Consider the following 14,512-nt stretch of genomic DNA (forward strand, 5'->3'; position numbering starts at 1 on the left):
TTAGGTCTTTCACAAGTCAGAGGACATGCAGGATAAAGTTTAAAGATTCCTTCTCCAAATATTTTGATTTACAAACTGGTCTTCCTCAGGGAGCAGTCAGTAGCTGCATCTTGTTTGATGTATATATCAATGATTTAGTTTCTTCTCTTAAATCAACACCTGGTATTAATTGTCTATTATTTGCTGATGATTTGATAATTTGGACTGAAGCTCCAAAGCATAATGCAAAAAACCTTTTTGAAAGTTGATTGAATAAGGCCCTGCAGGTGCTCTCGAATTGGTGGGAAGAAAATAATATGACTGTAAGTTTGAAAAAGATAGCTTCACAGTCTTTTTTTCTAGCCCATGAAAATTTTCGCCCAGCGTTAAAGTACCAAGATACTTTGATTACCAACATGGACAACTTTACTTATTTGAGAGTTACTTTTGGTAATTATTTAAATTGGAAGCTTCATGTTGAGCAGCTTACCTACCAGACATGTTTCAAATAGACGTAGGATTTAGCAGGATGCATCTGGGGGTGTGCCCAGTCCACTCTTAACATTGCATTTAAGGCTTATATCCTGCCCTTAATGATATGCTGTTGTGAAGCTGTCGTCACTGCCCTACAATTGGTGGTTAATAAACTTTAAGTGATACAAGACCAAGCTTTTTGCTTGATTGCAGGAGCTGTTAAGTCAATATCTATCAATATGATGTTATTGTTGACAGGAAATAAACCTTTCCAGGATATTATGAAAGTGAGGTCCTTGGTTCTCTATGAAAACTACTGCGGATGGAGGATCCCTACTAGAGGGACTACGTAGTCAAGCCTAGGAAATTAAAAACCCATTATGGATTTATTCAAAAAGTCCTGGACATTAAGAAAGATATTGAGATTCCAGGTAATACAGTCAAAAGTCATTAATTCAGACACCCATAATCCGGACCTCAAAGCTACAAACTTTCTGCGCATGCGTCGCGCTATGACGCATAGGCGTTTACGCATGCACGTAAGACCTTTATGGCTGCGAATATGCGTGTGCGCATGCGCATAATACATTTACGCATGCGCGTTTAATGTATAACGGACGGTATAAGCTAAGCTAAAATTATCTAATTCAGTTAATGTTGCAGATTGTGTTGTTCCTTAATTTTCTAATTGGATCCGGCTTATTATTTTTTGCAAACTGTTACAGCAATTTTATAAAAATAAGCTTGAACTTTCAATTATGTCAAAAAGAATTTCCGATTCTGGAGCTGCCAAAGGATCTACAAAGTGAAAGAATACTTCGATGTCCATCAAACAAAAAGTGGAATAGCTGCAAAAAAGGGGATAAAGCACCTTTGCTTTTCTAACCATTCCGAAATCTGTTTATCGATTTCACGCTGCTCTGTGGGGGGGGGGGACATCGCCGCCTGCAGTGAACTGGAAGTTGATATGTCAGCACTATCCTTATCTTCAGGGCAGATGTTTTTATTTTATTCGGCTTAAAATTCCTTACTAAATGTAGTATTTCATCTCGATGTATTCCATCTTTGATACAATTTAAATCAAATTCCTCGTCATTATAAATATCACGAATACACATCAAATAGTTTTCTGGTTGCAATTTTCTAATTTTGACTATGTGTAATGTATGCTTTACGCATGCGCACTTTGAAAGAAATGTTTAATAAAGTAAACAAATAAATATTAAGCTTTTTTTTGTAAATTTTGATACCCTTTAGATCATAATTGCTCTTTATTTCATAAATTACGGTTTCATATTTTTTATTTTATAATTTCTGCATGCCATCTTACCAGATTTAAACTGAGGATACATAATCCAGAAAAACCGATAATCCGGAATCGCCGAAGTTCCGACAAGTCCGGATTAAAGAATTTTGACTGTATATATTTAATAGAAATCCTAGTTTTTTCCTTTTATTCATAAAAATTCTTTTTCTCAACTTATTTGTAATCTAATGTTATTTTTCTATGTTTTATATTATTTTCAAGTATTCTGTTTGAATTTGCTTATCTAAGTTGCCTTTTATATGTACTTTTTAGTGATATTACCATGGTGTGCTGCAAATGCAGAGTTTCAGCCTGGATCAAAATTATTAGCTTACATAAAAAGCAATCCTGGTAATCATATTATTATCTATACCTTCTGTGTAAAGTGGATATCATTATAGTGTTGTTATGAATTGTATAAAATATCTTTAAAAGTTATTTTAGTAGAAAAATTTCTGGCATAGACAAAATACTTATTTAAAGTAAAAGAATCTGCCTTTATGAATAAAGGATAAAAATATTTTTAAATAAATAAATAACACATATGTAATAAACCCTCGGTTTAAAGAACTAATTGGGATTAAGGGTGTCTTTAAAATTATAAATCTGTCAGATTGTAAAATGTGTTATAAACGTATTAAAATTAGGATATTGCACTGGAAAATTACACTGGAGGCTTTCCTCCTCTCCGAACATTTTTGATAATGGTCATTTTTGGCAATGGTATTTTGACAATACTACAGTTTTCACTGTCTTTAACAAAATCTTGGAATTCGTTTTCTGCACGCAAAGAGTATAGTGTGGCTTGCCTAAAGATATCTTGTGCCCCTTTTTTCCATCATATTGTAAGATTTTGAGGTAGAAGTTGTGTGCGATGCTGAGTTTGTCCAGTGCTGTCTTTCTCTTTTCTTTTTTTATTTTAAAAGTGAAAATATGTTGCTGTGAACATTAGACGTTATAGTATTAGACGTTAGTGCAAGAAACCAAGAGGAGTATCTTGTATGGAAGAAGAAGAAAGTAAAAAAACAAATCAAATAAGCAGCACTGGATGTATTATTGAAAGAGTCATAAAGACGCCCCAAAATTTTTTTCTTTCCAAAATTACTAACAAGTTGAATGCTGTCTAAAATTATTGAGGATTTTGTTACTTAAGGAGAGTGTTTATAAATAGGAACTACCAAAATTATTTAAAATTTAAATTATTCATAAGTTAGGAGATACAAAAAGGAACTTAAAAATGTCTTATTCTGTATGTTTAATATTTGCTTCCTGCCTATGAAGACCTCCATAAAATGAAGAAAAAATAAATTATTTCGCTCACTTTTCTCTGAGGGGGCAAAAAAGTCTGCTATTACAATCTGCATTTCTTGCAAGAACTTGTTAAATTTTATCCTGAATTTTTAGGAATAACAACATATTTCATTTTCTATTTCATACTTTATTAGAAGCCCTTTTTTTAATCATTAGATAAAAAAAGCATCCTCAAATATATATATATATTTTAGACATTGGTTTTACTTTGTTATCATTATAGTGTTATTTCATGAATCAATAAATCAGTGTTAACAGATAAAAATTGGTAACTTTTTGTAATTTCATTCTATGATTGAAAAGTGTGCTTACATTTCTGTACAACAGTGCATTTATGTATTACAATAGACTTAATAATAAGTGTATTGCTTCTAAATGATTGCTAATAGCAGTTGATATCATAATTCATCAGATTAAGAACATAGAGTTTGAATGTTGTAATTTGAAATTTTGTTTCCATGTCATTATTTTCTTTTGATTAATTCCTCTGTACTCCATTTAAAATATTAGATTATTCGTGTGTCCATAGTTCAATTGCGAATATAATAAGTTAAAAGAAATATAAATGAAATATAAATATGACACTCCAGAGGTTAGAAATTCTATTATGGAAAATGTTACCATAGAAAAATACAATCCTGTAAATGTCTGTATATTTTCATAAATACTGTAGCAATAATATATATTCTTAAATACTTTTCTAAAACTACCGTATTTGACGGCATATAAGACCCACCCTTATTTAGACGGCCACACACAAGGAAAAAAGTTTCAATAGCTTGGTTTCTTTTAGTTCTCACGTTTCGTAAAAGCCAAATAAACAATCATTGAATGCAATTACCTTCACATATTAGACTGTGTCCTTCCCGTATAAGACACAGGTAACTTTTTTGAGACCAAGTTTAGGAAAAAAAGTGCGTCTTATATGCCGTCAAATACGGTAACTAGTTTTTAAATCATGAAAGCAAAAGAATTATGCACATTGGATTGTAAATTATAAGCATTTCTAAATTTTATCTGAAAAATATGCACCATATCCATAAAAATTCCTATGCAATTTTTTATTTTTGTAACCACTAGTCATATAGTTTTAACTTATGTAAAGCAAAAATATTTGCTTTAAATAAGGCAAAATTCATATAATGATATTTTTAAATTTAAAAAAAAATCAATTTTATAAAAATCTGGCATTTTGTTTGCTCTGATCCCTGTAGTTGTATTTAGTAAAAGTTCATTCTAATTCTAAAAAATGAATCACAAAAGGTATGACAAAAAGTGACTGTGGTGTTTAATATTAAAGTTTGAAATCATATTTTATGAAAATTCACGACATAAATTAAAGAGTGAAATATTTAAATTTGTATGTGACTAAAAATGAAATGTCAGTCTAGAAGGAAGTTTTTGAAGTTAATAAATTTTGAAAAGTGTTGATATGAGACTACCATAAAACGTTTTCATCAGTATATGTAAAAACATATCTGAAAAATCAAAATGGAGATCTTATTTACAGACTTGCAGAATTTGTATTCTAAAACATTGTCATGCTTCAAAGGTTGGCATATAGCCAGTTTGTAACTCTACTTACATATAAATTCAAAAAATAAAAATAAATGTTTTTTTTTTTTTTTTTTTTTTTTTTTTTTTTTTTTTTTAAATGTATGTTTTTAGATTGTAATACTAAAGTAATAAAACTGTAGGGAATTTTTATTAAGATTTTTAGCATCTGAAAATTACTTTCATGAAATTGATTTTGGCATATGAAAGTAACAAAATTATCAATTAAAGAATGTTACATAGTAGTTAATCACAAAAGAATATTACTGTATGATATTAAACAATGGGGAAACTCTAAAATTATCTGATTTTTAACCAGTCCTTCAAAGAATGTAGTAAGATTCGTTTTAACATTGAAAAATCTGAAAGAATCCGAAATTTTGAAGTTAAATATCTCAGTTAATTTTTTATTCCAATATGGAATCAAACTTTTTGTTTTGTTTTTGTTTGAAATCAAACTTTTTTGAATACATATAAACTTCTATTAAATATAACTATATAGATTTAAGAACCATACAAAATTTAGATTTTGTGTTTTTTTACAAAACTGAATTTTTTTTAATTAAAAAATACTAACATTTGTGTTATTTAAAACAGTTTTGTAATTATAGGTTATGATCATTGTTTGCAAAAATAAAGGAAGTGTCAAAACTTAGGGCCATAGTATGCGATGAAAAAATATTGTACCTTAGAATAAAAAAAGGTTTATTACGTGAAATTTTTTATACATATCTATATTTAAAGTATAATTATGTAATGTGTGCCTTAATATTCATTTCTTTTTTATCAGTGTGTCCTGAAGTAGAGCTAACTGAAAGAGAGGGAATTATATCTAGCCCATTTTATCCCGACATTTATCCAAAACACATATCATGTGGCTGGCATATACGAGGAAATATTGGAGATGTTATAACTGTGATGTAAGTTCAAACGTGATTTTTTTTTAATTAATCAAAATGAAAAAATAATTTTTTAAAATTGGTAGTTTATTATTTGAAATTACAATAAGTAGGAGTGACCGAGTTTAAAAATTTTTAAATTATCAAAAGAAGGTCTTGCAATTAAATGCCTTATAAATGTAACAACTGTTCTTCTAAATTGTACTCTTTCTTGTTATCAGTGGTGTAGCTAGGGTAAGGCTAGTGGGGACATCTGTCCCCAGATGCAGTACCCCAGGGGGCACCAAATTGATATTAAGAAATTTTAGAATTAAACGTTTTCCATATTTGTCACACAGAAGGGGGCACAAAATCTTCAGTCGTTCTCGGGCATGGGGCCAAATTTGTGCAATCTCTTATATTTTTTAAAACAAAAACAAATCTTTTTACATGGGGAGAACAACAGTTCCATTCTCCCCATGTACAAGGTGTCCCTCAAGTCCTGTAATCAATTCATATAATTTATGTGTCCTGTCTATATGCCTGCTATTCTTCATTCTTGCTGTGTAATATATTGCGACATCATGTTTCTCAACATAGCAAGAGTTATTGTTCCAAATACCACAGTAAATGGCTGCCAACAATAAATGGCTTATATTGTTGTCACAGTATTCTTTATGTATTCCCAAAGAGAGTTATCACACATTGTCAAGTCTGGACTTCTTGCAGACCATTTTGTGGGCACTGGGGATGTGTTAGAGCCATGTCTTATTCCCTTGTGAGGAAAAGTGTTGTTGAGATCACCCTGAATACAAAGGGCATAGCGAGCTGGACCTTCGTCTTGTTGAAACCAAATCTCCTCTATGTTTCCAAGTTCAGCGAGTCTTGATATAAACCATTGTTGTAACTTTCTGTGATGCGAGATATGGTTTACTGTGCCATCAAAGGAATATGGTCTAATAACATGTTGCTTATTAAGTGCTGTTCACATAGGCAATCCTTAATGAGTGTTGAATTCAAGTTCCTAATAATAATGAGTATTCTCCTTAGCCCCAAAATAAACATTTCATGGCTTACTCAAACAGGGAATTGCATTCTCATCCATAAACATCACTTTTCATTGACAAAAGATCATACAGATGGTTCACAGTTACTAATTATGTGCCACTTTTGTATTTTTTCTATCAACATCACTCAATTCATTCAGAAAAGTAGTTTGCCATTTTTGTATCCAAGTTTCTCATAAAGATTTGTATGTTTTTCAGGGATTTTTGTCATTGTCAATTTTAATGGTGAGTTCAGTAATTATTGTTCCACATCAGCACATCTCCGCATTTCAACCATTTATGGGCTTAAATCAGCCATTGTCTAGAAAAGAACAGAAATCATATTTATAACATATGCAGGGATAATTGAATAGTATTATATAATAACATATGTAGGAGGAACAGTGCTATATTGAGAAAATTCTCAAAGAACATGGCATTGCATAATATTTTGAATATTAATTCTTAAAATATTATCTTTATCTTTAAATGTAACAAAAGTCAAAGATTTTACATCAGATAAATAATAATTTTGATCTAAATGAATCAAATACTTTTCAAAGTTTTTAAGTTAAAAAAAAGGAAAGTACAGGGTTTTTTTACACTTTATATGAGTTCATCAGCAATTATTTACAAATCTTAAAACACAAGCAAACACTTGATTTAATTTATAATTTGATATATTGTTTAGATTCCAAAGGCTTGCGTCTTTTGCCAAAGCATAAATCGCCATTTTAATCTTTTTTCCTTCTACATTTACTTCTTTAGGCTGACTATCAATTTCTTCAACATTACGGATTTTCCTTAAGCCTCAAAGCCCCCCCCCCCAATCAGGATGCAATCATGCCCCAAGGAGAACAGCCACGCGACAGTAAATCAGCAGCATTCACTTTTTTCTGGAACATGTTTCCATGTTGAGGATTTGTTAACTGACGAATTTCTTTAACTTTGTTGGTCTGGAAAACTGACCAATTTCCTAGCTCTTTTATCTACCAAATAGTTGTAGTAGAATCAGAGCAAAGTATTATTTTAAGATCTGGTAGAACAAGGGCTTACTGGAATTCACAAGCTTAGCACAAGCCATCAACTCCAATCATGGTATACCCAGGGGTTTGAGACGAGTTATTGTAGATTACACTTGGGGAGGGAGAATATAAAAAATTCTCTGTCTTTGGGTGCAACAGATAACATAAAAAATACCTTTTCAATGTCAGCTATTATACCAGTTCGATATATTCTAAAATGATCAAAAATATCAGATAGTGTTTCTGTAAGATTAACTTCTTTAAATAAATTATCATTTAAAGAGGGTGGTAAAAGTATATTTAAGTGTACCCCTTGATGATTTTTGGTGGTACATGGATACCGAGTTTGTGCAATTCTTTGTTATTTTGTTAAAATCACTGCTACACAAACCCAAAATAACAAAACAAAGAATTGTACAAACTTGATATCCATGTACACATTGACCTATTTTCACTAAAAAAAATCCCAGAATTGCATAAAAATGGCATTGTGCACTTCTTTGAGTTTGTACATGTACACATCGATATATTTTCACTTAAAAAGTCAAAGGAGCACTCAATTCTACAGTAGAGGCAGACAGAAAATGCATAATCTCAATAAACTACATTTTAAACCAAACAATAAAATAACATAAAAAAGGAAAAACCTGTTATGCATATAAGCACTACACAAAGAAAATATCCACTTACCTTATTTAGAAATTCCTTCGTCTTCAGTTTTCGGCACACAAAATTCCTTAACAGCATCCAAAAATTATTTGAACTCGAATCCGTATATCGGTGTCACCACATAAGTTCACAAAAATAAGAGTCAAAAATATCATACGTAGTTCCAGACTGTCTGGAAAATGGCTACTAAGTAAATCTTCATATACACGCTAGTGAATTAATGCAATTTTTCCCTTTCGTTCCAAATCGTACAGAAACTTCAAATTAATCTTACTACATTCAGCCATTCTACCGTCTAAACAATGAAACAAGCAATGTATGTCCTAACAACACACACCACAAAAGCCTTTACAAAACATCCCATGATTGAAAATTTCCCGGAATAATGCACACGATTATGTCATAACATGTCATAACGATTATGTCAGGATTTCCATAACATTCAAGTACTCAGTTTACCATAAATGAAACAACTTCACGATAATACAAGAAGCTAAAGTCAACTCGAACCAAGAGGGTTTCTATTTCTGAGAACTAGAAGCATCATAAACTGGGTGAATTTTTGAAGTTTTACTATCTAATTTAATCACTGGCCTATGAGGTAAATAGTGGCATTCATTATCCAATTCAGTTTCCGGTATGCTTTTGATGATAATTAATCACTTTTTTATGCCTCTTCTAGGTTAGTGCTTTATTATCGAATAAATATGTGGAATGGCACTTTCAATGCAATTTTAGTTTGTAGCTCCCATCAGAAACAATTTTTTATTTTTTCTTCAAAGCTGTCTTTCTCCTTAACAATTTGGGATGAATTAGCTATCCTAGAATTTCAAGTTTCCATAATGCACTCAAAGGAATATTCGTAACATGCATAGATAAAGTAGTTAAAATGGTAATGCTTGCGCATGAATTCTGTTTCCCATTTGCCATCTACCCAAGTTTAGTTTCCATGCCTTTTAGCTCTGAATCTTGCTCAGCTAAACTCCTAGTCAGCAATTTTCCCAAAATATCAGCTACAGTCAAAAGGTCAGTCTCACTTTTCTCATAAAAAGAATCTGTTTTATTTCATTTTAAGTTAAAATTTAATTTTCTTTCTTGAAATAAATCTGCATATCTTTATAACTAAAAGGACTTCAAAATTATAAGTATATAACTTTCTTAAGTCACCGACAAAAAATATGTCGTGTTCCTTTGGTTTTCTTTCAGGTTGGTTGGTTTATTGAGATTACGTATTATTGTTTATTGAGATTACAGTAAAGCACACTAGGGCTATCTGCCTAAGGGGAGGGATGCCTTTGTGGAGGACTTTCTAAGGGAAACTGGCTCGTATACACGTTGCGCATGGGGAAAACCACGAAAACGCCCATGCAGCCAGCCCGTTCGTGAAATTTGAACCTCTGACCGAACCACCAGTGTTCAGCGACTTTACCGCTTGGTCGCTGTTAGGCAGGTTTTCTTTCAGTAATATAACTCTGTTGGCTACCCTAAATTAAATTGCATAAAGCATGAATCTTGTGCTCTTAACCTTGGGAGTTTCTGTTGTGCATTTAAAACAGTCAGATCCGTCTCTAGGGAATAATTCGACCTTCAGTGTTTTAGCTTTGAAAATACCCTCCTACCAAAGGCACTATGTTCTTATTCTGAGAACAGAAAAACTGAAATTTAATTCATGGGTTCACATCCACCCTATGCAGGGTGTTTTTGAAAATCCAAGAAGACAAAAGTCATTCCAAAAATCTGAAACCACTTTATTGAACTGCATGAAAGAACATACAAGGGCAGACACAAAAACCAAAATGTTCTCTTGTGTTTGAAACTAAAGACCAGTTCTGATTCTCATGCATTCTAGAAGCTGATGTCACCATACCTCGGTTTCAATTCATTTTAGTTTGCAACAAGTGTATAAGAAACTAGACAAGAAAAAAAGGTTTCATTCATTATAAGCTGAATACATTATAGTGGGGTTTGACTGTTCTTATTTTTAATATTAAATTTACTTAATCTTTAAAGTAATTATCTTAAAAATAAATATTAAATTTTATTTACTTTAAATATTTATTATTACAGTTTGAAAAGAATCATATGAATAAACCTGTTTTTGTGATATTTTGAAAATTAAACTTTAGCTTTTAGAAGGAAAGGACTTCCTCTTTTAGCTTTGGAACTGAAAATTTGTAATCAAATTTCATTTTTATAGAATTTTATTTTATGTCCTTTTATGAGAGACTGATATGCATATATATTGTTTGGAGTGTTATGGGAGATTAATATGTCATGAGATTAATCTGCATGAATTTTCAGAATGTTTTTACCCTCTTCAAATCTTTCATAATGTACAGTTTTTTGTTATTTTCTTAACTTACAAAATAAGTTTTTTATGCGTAAGAATTTTTTTAGGTAAAGTAAGTATTAAGGGTTGGTTATAATAATATCATGGTCTTAATTGGAAAATCTATTTTTGTGATGACATTAGTTTTGAATAATGTATTGCTAGTAATTTTTTAATTAAAAATATTTCAAAATTATTTGTATTTATGATAGGAGATATGCAATAACTTTAATAATTCCATATTTTGATTAATTTTATTGGCATATGTGCAATGATATTTCTTCCCCCTTCCAGTTATAAATTTCTTTAGATCTTTCATACATTGTTTCAATTTATATTTTAATTGAAAATATTATCTTTAATGCAATAGTAAAATCAGTTGTAAAACAGTGAAAATATTGAAAGTTATGCATCATATTTTGAACTGAATATTGAATATGTTCAGCAATCTCTGAAAAATTATTACATTTCATTTAACATTTTAGAACAAGGAAATAATTTTCACTGGGCATTTCATTTTTTTCCCTCCTCTTTGGTAGGTTTGATGATGTGGATATAGAGGAAAGTTGTTGCTGTAATGTTAGGCCATGTTGCATGTTCAATTGGATTAAAATTGGACCTCTCATTGATGGCTCAGAGGGGCAGTTTTGTGGAAAAGGAGTTCAATATCATAATGCGATAATTTCTAGCACTCATAAATTATGGATAAAATTTCATATATCAAAGTTCACTAGGGGTGGAAGAGGATTTCGATTTCACTATAAAATCAGTATGTATTTTTTTTTTTTTTTTTTTTTTTTTGTGTGTGTGTGTGTGTAAATATTGTAAATTTAGATTTTATAACAGTATTTAATCAAGGTATTTTCATTAGTAGATAAAAATATGTCTTCTTTTTTAAAGTAGAACCAAAGTAAGTGTTTTTTTTTTTTTTTTAATGTATCTGTCTTATCTTTTTCCGACTGTTAAATGATTTCACTGTTGCCAAAGAAAACGGTCAGATGTTCATAGACATCAAATAAGTTAATATTTTGATTCTGTGTTTATATTTCAATACCATTTTTTTATTATTATTACTAGTAATGACCATTTTTTTTTTAACCATAGCTGCCGTATTTGTTTACATTTGAAACTTAGCAGACTAGTGAATTCAGTTTTCGCACATTCAGTGTCTGCTGAGTGGGACCAAAAATAAACTTTCAGTTTTGTGCACTGAAAAACCTGTCATCTTGCCTGCTTGCCGAATTGCTTGTTTTTGTGTAGAAACTCTAATTTTAATAGGAAAAAAAAAAAAAAATTAACTGTATTTTATATTTTTAAATTTTTGATAAAGATATTTTGAAGTTTTATGTATTTTTGCCTTACCACAAAGTGAGAACTGAAATTATTGAATGAGAACTGTATTTCTAATGAAATTTGAGGAAATAAGTTTAAATGAAATGCAGCAAAAAACGTGTATAATTTAATATTCCGTGCAAAGAAGTCATGTGGTGTACACATCAGATTTTTTTTTCTTTCAATGCAGGCACTATACCTTGCCCACTACTAATGCCAGAAGCAGTAGTCACTTTATTATGCAGTCATCTAATAGGTAGGCTGCCATTACCTCCTGTGAAGAGACAAACACCGTACCTTCTCCGGGATTCAAACTTGGAGCCTTCGGTATGGCTGTTAGAGTCACTAACCACTTTCCCGTTTGTGCAAAAAATAGATTCTGTAAATGATATTCATAACCCAATATATATAATATTTAGTGCAGTTTGATTTAGTTTAGATTTAGTATGCAGATGAGCCATATATGCAAGAAATAGGTGTAATTATAATAAATAACCAATGCAGGAAATACAGTAATTGTAATAAACAAGTATAATTCAGGCTTAACTTCTGTAGCACATAATAGAAGAAAGGCAAAATTTAGCAGAACAACATGTCTTTAGTCACCAGTCTCATGACCTATTGTCAGTAGTGTATAGCAGATGGTAACTAGGCATTAAGCTATACTTAAACAAGATAACTACGCGAAAGCTTTAGTATGGTTCTAAGTGCTGGAAAAATTGCTACCAATAGTGAAAATAGTGATAAAGAGGTTGCTGAGAATGAAAATATTTTGATTGACAGTTTAGTGGGAATTCTCAATTTGGCAATGACAGGAACTTTGTAACTGAACAAAAAATTATCTGAATTTAAATAATTTGCATTGAGAGAAGTGTTTAATTAACCTTCCTAGTGGCCGAGACCCTCAACTAAAATCTCTTCATCTCAAGTCTTGAAAAGAAACCAGATTCTACTATTTCTTCTGCCCATTCTGTATCCAGATTAAAGCTAAAAGCGGCAGATGTTTCGCTGTCTTTAGTTGCTTTCCCCCCACTCAAATGACTGTCGTTCAGCGGGGCGTATTGACGTGTCCATGTCCTTTTGTCCAGCAGGCTCCCGTTATGGCAAGAAAGATTTAATTGAATGTATACCAGATTTTAGTGGTTATCGCCGTGTTGGCTGCGTAACTAAGCATATTTTAAACAGCGTACGTACTTTATGCATATGTGTTTGAAATTGATATTGCTTTACGTTTTTAGTTTTTTATTTGGAAAATTATTTACTTTTATTTCTCCGTGTTTTACTAAAATATTTCACAAAATCTGCATAAAAATTGTAGTCATTCCTCACGCAAAATTTATAGAAAATTACGTTTTGATTCCACCATAACTTTGTACCATTACTCATTTGCATTACGTAGCAAGAAGAAGAATAGAACTAATAATTAGGCCTAGAGAAAAGATACGGTCATCAATATTTTCTACTCATCGCATTATACAAATAAAAGCGTACACAATTTATATACTAAATAAAATGCATTACGTTAGCCTATAGTTTAATAAACAACTAATTTTACTTATTTTATCTTTTAATTACTTCAATTTATATTCTAATCAATAATCTTTTCTGAATGATGTTAACATGAATATTTTCCAACGACATTGACTTGAATTATTACTAAATCTATTTGAGATGAATTTGAATTTCAAAAATGTTTCTTTACATGGTAACTTTGAACATTGATCACAACGAATTTATATGATAGAATATTAAATTAAAATTTTTCCTATACCATTCAGTTTTTACAAGTTCTGCATTTTTCTTTTTTTCCTACCAAAATCTTAACTTTAATTCTCAGCTTCCTATTCATTGTTATTATAAATACTTTTTTTAGATAAAAATAAAATATTCTTTGCTACATTAAGACCCTCAATGCCTTCCCTCCCGTCGCTGGAGAGATTTGCGGAAAGAAAACTGTGTCATGAAGTAGAGTGCAATGATAAAAAATCGTCTAAAGTGAAAAGCCGCCACATAAATGAACTCTTTTCAGATAAACTATATTACTATCTAGATTTTTGAATGATTTTATTTATTAAAAATTCCTTTTCCATATTAAAAGTTTATAATGATGATTTTAAATCATGTACTGAAAAACGATAAATTACTTGAAATTTTTCTAAATTCGTACATACGCACAGAAAACTTCCAAAATATAATTTTTTTCACTTTCTTTTATTAATGCTTTAAGTATTTCTAACTTAAAATGAAAATTAAGACTAAAACTATCGTGCGAATAAACGTAGAACTGAGAAGAATTTTGCCTAATTTAGTGCACTGAAAAAATTTAAATTCAGTTTTAAGATGCTGTATTTTCAAAGTTAAAACTGTTTTTAAACATTTCCCTAAAGAAGCGTCTTTTTTTGTTATAAATTCTAGAAACACATTCTTGAACGGAAATATAGTTTCAGAATTAAATTAAAATGCCTTGAAATAAGTGTGTCTTGGATCGTGTTAGATAAAATTATATGACATTAAATAAGAAATGTTTTTTTTTCCTCTGTGCAGTGTTAAAGCTGATGCTTTCCCGTTTTTAAAGTTGTCACTGCTACTCCTAGGCTCCAAGACATCTG

At 30.7% G+C, this 14,512-nt stretch overlaps 1 protein-coding gene across 2 annotated transcripts in view; it reads left to right on the plus strand.

The window, feature by feature from the left end:
- The window catches only part of LOC118182421 (uncharacterized), a 71,268-nt gene that overhangs the window by 10,841 nt on the left and 45,915 nt on the right, over positions 1–14,512 (plus strand). For both annotated transcript variants that reach the window (XM_085811520.1, XM_085811519.1), the window contains exons 3-5: positions 2,033–2,110; positions 5,415–5,544; positions 11,111–11,340. In XM_085811520.1, coding sequence (XP_085667646.1) covers positions 2,033–2,110; positions 5,415–5,544; positions 11,111–11,340 — 438 coding nt within the window. The remainder of the gene's footprint in view (positions 1–2,032; positions 2,111–5,414; positions 5,545–11,110; positions 11,341–14,512) is intronic.

The sequence above is a fragment of the Stegodyphus dumicola genome, chromosome 2, assembly GCF_044657685.1.
Source record: "Stegodyphus dumicola isolate Sdum_Otavi_A_Nest chromosome 2, ASM4465768v1".
NCBI classification, from domain to species: domain Eukaryota; kingdom Metazoa; phylum Arthropoda; class Arachnida; order Araneae; family Eresidae; genus Stegodyphus; species Stegodyphus dumicola.